Source organism: Sinocyclocheilus grahami, unplaced genomic scaffold (assembly GCF_001515645.1).
Source record: "Sinocyclocheilus grahami isolate Dianchi unplaced genomic scaffold, SAMN03320097.WGS_v1.1 scaffold854.1, whole genome shotgun sequence".
Lineage (NCBI taxonomy): Eukaryota > Metazoa > Chordata > Actinopteri > Cypriniformes > Cyprinidae > Sinocyclocheilus > Sinocyclocheilus grahami.
The window spans coordinates 303,342-309,341 of record NW_015506033.1 but is presented as its reverse complement, the minus strand read 5'-3'; the positions used below and the strand labels follow the sequence as shown (position 1 = coordinate 309,341).

The window sequence follows — 6,000 nt, the reverse complement described above, 5'->3', positions numbered from 1 at the left end:
TTAGTGCTGTCAAACAAGTTTTTGTTTACATAATATATGTGTGTGTGTTGTGTATATTTATTATGTATATATAAATACACACACATACAGCATATGTTTTGAAAATATTTACATGTATATATTTATATTAATATAATTTCTATCATATATAAATATATTTAATATATAAACGTAACATATTTTTTTTAAATATATACATGCATGTGTGTGTATTTATATATACATAATAAATATACAAAGTACACACACATATATTATGTAAACAAAAACGTTTATTTTGGATGTGATTAATCACGATTAATCGTTTGACAGCACTAATATATATATATATATATATATACACACACACACACACATACAGTTATACAAATATATACATTTGCCAATATGGTCAATTCAACATTTTCCTTTGGTTCAAAATAAATCCTAGTAGCCAAAAGATAACAATCAGATAACTTAACTAAAGAAATAATATATTTAGGAAAATACAGAAATTCTGGCAATTTTAACCTTTTGGGACTCCTTAAAAATGGTAAGTAAACTCATTAAAAAAAAGTAATTAAGGACACACAATTAAAATGTTCAAAGCTATTATTATCTATCTTTTAAAAGCTAAATCTATCAGTACTTTTTACTTAAGTACATAAAAAATCAAGTACTTTTGTACTTTCACTCGAGTAAAATTGAAAACTTGAGTACTTTTACTTTTACTGGAGTAATATTTTATTATACGGATCAGTACTTTCTCTCAAGTACTTGATTTGTGTACTTCGTCCACCTCTGGTTCTCACATCCACCACTTTATCACAGACGCCTCGCTTTCCTCTTTAAAACAACAAGAACATTATATGGCCTGAGATCTGATCAGAGGTTAAAGTCCTGAAAGCTCAAATCTATGTATCATTCATTCTCTATCTATCTATCTATCTATCTATCTAGTCACATGACTTTGTATATCTAAATATAATGCATCCAGTGCTCATTAATATTGAAAACTCAAAATGATATGCGTTTAAACACCTTCTCTTTTGTATGTCCTTGTGTTTTTCTGCAGAGACCAAGCAGGAGTTGGAGGACCTCACAGCTGACATTAAGAAGACAGCCAATAAAGTGCGCTCTAAATTAAAAGGTATAAAACCAGAAAGTTTAGAAATTTACAGTATATAACCGTTTTGAACGAAAGTGGTCAAAGTAGTGGATATTTACGATTATTTGGGCAGTCACACATAACATTTTCTAAAACATTAAGGACTAATTACCCGCTCTATATACAGTATATAAACAATGAAACAGATCTGAGATCAGTTTGAGATGGTGAATATTTTTAGTCTTCTTCGACTCGTTGAATTTAGTGTGAGAAAATTAGAAAAGTTCAGGTCTATTTGCAAGTATGCATTAAGTTTAGTCTACTAAAGCTCCTAAAACCTTCATCATCAAGTAGTCAAGGCTAATTTAGACACGATCTTTGATTCTAAAAGGCAGCCACCTGAGGCCAAAGGAGTTCAGCAATAGAACATTCTTAACAAGTAGGGGTTTTGACTAATCTCTTTTGAAGTGCTTTCCTTTTGAAGTCTCTCAGGAAAAGGCAAAAAGTTGTACTCCACCCTAAGCACAAAATAACATTTTTCAGTAACTAGTACAATTTTTTGATGTGTCCTTATAAAAAATATTTTTTTTAACCCAAATCCTAATACCTTCAGAAACAACAGATTTAGAGCCATAAATGCCATGTGACTCATCTCTTTGGAAACCGCAGGAAAATGGTATTATGACAACATTGACTGGCAGATGGCAACACAAACCCTTCATTTTCCTATTTCTTTTTTTCAAATAATTCATATTATTATTTTTAATCAATAATAATAATAATATAATATTATATATTATATTTATATATAATAAATTACGTTTATTAAATATATACACTCTAAAAAACAGTTGGGTTAGTCCATATTTGACCCAACATTGGGTTGAAACAACCCAGCATTTTTTAGAGTGTAGGGTAAGGAGTTAGGGTTGTATATTTATTTATATTTTTATAATAAATTGATTTTATACACTTGTATAAAATTTTTATTATTTATGTATTATGTAATATTATGTTATATATAATGTACATATAATATTTAATACTACATAAAATATATATTATATTTGTATATATTATGTTTATTAAATATATAGGGGTTAGGTTTATATTTATTTATATTTTTAATTATTTTGTATACATTTTTATAAATATTTATTATTATTTTAATTGTATTTGTTATGCATGTAATATTAATCATTACATTTCTCTATAATATACATATAATATTTAACAAACAATCAATCAATATGAACTTTAGAATTTTTTTTTTTTTTTTTACATTTTCTTTAAAAAGTATATATATTTTTTTAAACTTCTACATGCAAGTACCCAACAGTGACAGTCACTTCATCCACACTCTCGCTGATGTAGCCAGTGACACATGGTGTGCCGGGCTCCATTAGAACTGAATGGAGTGTGAATCCCATTGTCTCCTGAAGTGGACAGTGAGATCTATTGTTCTTCTGAGATTAAGAGGCTTGTTATTACCCTGGGACCACTCTGTCTGACACCTAGTGTGTATGCACTTTCACTGTAACAGCTCGGTCCGCCAGTTACTTCAGTGTCATGGGTGGATTTGATCGTGCTGTAGTTGCTGTGCCACCTCAGTAACTGTTGTAGCCAGGTAACCGGGGTGAGACTGCTATTTCAAATGTCAGTCTATAGGGTGCGTTGAGGAGGCTATGGGTTTAGCACGTTACTAGAACAATTCATTATAATCAGTTTATTTCTGTATTCTGCAGCAATCGAACAAAGTATCGAGCAAGAGGAGGGGTTGAACAGATCATCTGCAGATTTGCGGATCCGCAAGACACAGGTATGATTAAGTAATTAAAAACACCAGTGTAATAGTCCAAATGTAGCTACTTGTCAGCTCGTTATTTATGATTTTTTAAATTCTTCTAACTTCTTCTTTTATTCTTCTAAATAAGTAATAACAAAAATAATTAAGTTAAATGTATTTTTAAAAGAAATTCAAAACGTGTTGTGTCTTTCATATGAGAATAGTGTATAATAGGAAGTACTCAGGGAATATTTAAAAGCTTTTATTTTATTATGTTAATTCAGCAAAATAGCAGTAAATCTGACCTTCAGGGTGTTCAGAGACAGGCATACTTCCTGTGACCTCTGCCCTCCCACTGAGCAGCTCTGTCAAACACCCTCCTCAGCGCCATCTGCTGTCCAGAAACAGAACAAGCGCGGTAATCGCTCAAACTGCAGCAAAAGCAAGGCCCGATTTCACCACGATCACACTTGGCCCACGATACATTATCGTGAGCCACCCACTGTCAGCGAGTGCATTCACGTCACAATGTGCCGTTACACTTCCACATCCCTGATGCCTTCAAATGTCTACCTTCATCCCACAGCATTCCACGCTGTCACGCAAGTTTGTGGAGGTGATGACGGAGTACAACACCACGCAGTCCAAATACAGGGACCGCTGCAAGGACCGCATTCAGAGACAACTGGAAATTAGTGAGTTCTGCTAGCATGCACGAAGACACACATGCAACCCACGCACAAAAACACAAGCTGAGAAACAGCCTCCACATTACTCGAACATGTATTTACTTTTTAAATACACAAGCTAAGTGTTGATATACATTTTATAAGATATGCAAGATATGCATTTTACACTCTAAAAAATGCTGGGTTAAAAAGGGACAAACCCAGCTATTGGGGTGTTTTGACCCAGCGGTTGGGTTGTTTTGACCCAGCGATTGGGTTGTTTTGACCCAGCGATTGGGTTGTTTTGACCCAGCGATTGGGTTGTTTTGACCCAGCGATTGGGTTGTTTTGACCCAGCGATTGGGTTGTTTTGACCCAGCGATTGGGTTGTTTTGACCCAGCGATTGGGTTGTTTTGACCCAGCGATTGGGTTGTTTTGACCCAGCGATTGGGTTGTTTTGACCCAGCGATTGGGTTGTTTTGACCCAGCGATTGGGTTGTTTTGACCCAGCGATTGGGTTGTTTTGACCCAGCGATTGGGTTGTTTTGACCCAGCGATTGGGTTGTTTTGACCCAGCGATTGGGTTGTTTTGACCCAGCGGTTGGGTTGTTTTGAACCCAACCGCTGGGTCAAAACAACCCAATCGCTGGGTTTGTCCCTTTTTATCCCAGCGCTGGGTTATATTTAGCCCAGCATTTTTTAGAGTGTACATGCAAGCATGTTACCAGTTAAGCAAAGCTCATCAAAATGAGCCGGTGTGCCACATATTGATACCATGTTCTCGTAATATCTTTAATTAGCTGGCAGAACAACTACCAATGAGGAGCTGGAAGACATGTTGGAGAGCGGGAAGCTTGCCATCTTCACTGATGATGTAAGTTTAATAGTCGCCGATCATTTAGAAAGTCGTTTTACTATGACTTTGGTTTGCATAGAAAAAACATTTGTGTTTTCTACAGCCACTACGGCCTCATGGACTTCACTCGCTGTTAAAAATAAAGGTTCTTTATTGGTTCCATTTTAGAACCTTTGTCATCCACGGAACCTTTTCATTCCACAAAAGGTTCTTTATAGTGTAAAAAGGTTCTTTAGATCATTAAAATGTTCTTCACACTAAGAAAAAAAAAGGTTCTTTTAAGAACTGTTGACTGAAAGGTTCATTAGGAAACTAAAAGTGGTTCTTCAATGGAATCACTGAATTACAACCCACACTATATTGTTTGATAAAAATTGTCTTTAAGCATTATTACACAGCTGAGTTGCTGCCTGCTCAAAATTCAGTGTAAAGACGCAATGCTACATCAAAGCCAGACTGAATTTTGCCTCACCTCAGCCCCTAGTATCATAGTATACAGTTGCAATTGCTGTGTAAATGCATTTGTGACACACCTCTGAGCAACATTATACAGTCTGTGTGAAGACACGGAATTCTGTGCCACCTTTGCAGTGTAAATTTGCCATTTTAGGAATGAATTCTGTGCAAATGTATGTTTAATAATAGTAACTTGCTGTTGACCCCCCTGCCATGTTTTCTTGTATTCTCCATGTAACAGATCAAAATGGACTCCCAGATGACCAAGCAGGCACTAAATGAGATTGAGACCCGACACACTGAGATCATTAAGTTGGAGAACAGCATCCGTGAGCTGCACGACATGTTTGTGGACATGGCCATGCTTGTGGAGAGTCAGGTACAACACAGAAAATTATACCTTTCATCAGAGCAAAAATGACAGGGAGAAAGCAAGAAGAAAATAGTCAAACAAACCTTAGCAATGTTATCGCTTCACAAAAGTCTCTTCCACAAGGCTGTTAGCGATGCATACAAACAGGGGCGCCGCTAAGGGGGGGAATAAACATGTCTGTCAAAACGATCTCAAGGGAGGCTTTTATTAAGCAAACCAAGGAGTGAATTACTCATGCACTGTTTAAAAAAAATACTTTAGCTGGGTTTCCACAGGCAGGGTCACAATCTACAGTGTATGAAGCTAAAGGTTTTTGGGTTAAGGTTCATGATGTAGAACATTTTTAACATTGTATGCTCTATGTGCATAGGTAGCTAGCAAACAAGGAATACAGCTGTTAAGCTAATAGTCACATTTAGCTGAGTAAGATCATGATTGAGAAATGTTGGATACTTTAAATGCAGACCTTGAGCCAAAAACTCATCACCAAACACCAATGACTTGTACATACATATGGACAAATGTATTGGGACACCCCCTTCTTTAGAACAGAAAAAGGCACTTCCAAAACTCTTTTCATCAAAGATGGAAACATAATGCATGTATTTAAAAATTGTATTTCCATATTTTTTGCCACCGTTTTGAAAGTGTCTAAAATGATTGTACGCGTATGTACAAGTCATTGGTGTTTGGCGATGAGTTTTTTTGAGTTTTCCCAATACTTTGGGCAATATAGTGTATGTCTGGTGCGGTAGGGGGCCCAACCTCATATT

At 35.5% G+C, this 6,000-nt stretch overlaps 1 protein-coding gene across 1 annotated transcript in view; it reads left to right on the top strand.

Annotated features, from left to right (window-relative positions):
- Nucleotides 1–6,000, top strand: part of LOC107563027 (syntaxin-1B) — a 52,566-nt gene that overhangs the window by 40,666 nt on the left and 5,900 nt on the right. The window contains exons 4-8 of the mRNA XM_016247802.1: nucleotides 1,055–1,129; nucleotides 2,833–2,906; nucleotides 3,460–3,568; nucleotides 4,343–4,416; nucleotides 5,096–5,233. Coding sequence (XP_016103288.1) covers nucleotides 1,055–1,129; nucleotides 2,833–2,906; nucleotides 3,460–3,568; nucleotides 4,343–4,416; nucleotides 5,096–5,233 — 470 coding nt within the window. The remainder of the gene's footprint in view (nucleotides 1–1,054; nucleotides 1,130–2,832; nucleotides 2,907–3,459; nucleotides 3,569–4,342; nucleotides 4,417–5,095; nucleotides 5,234–6,000) is intronic.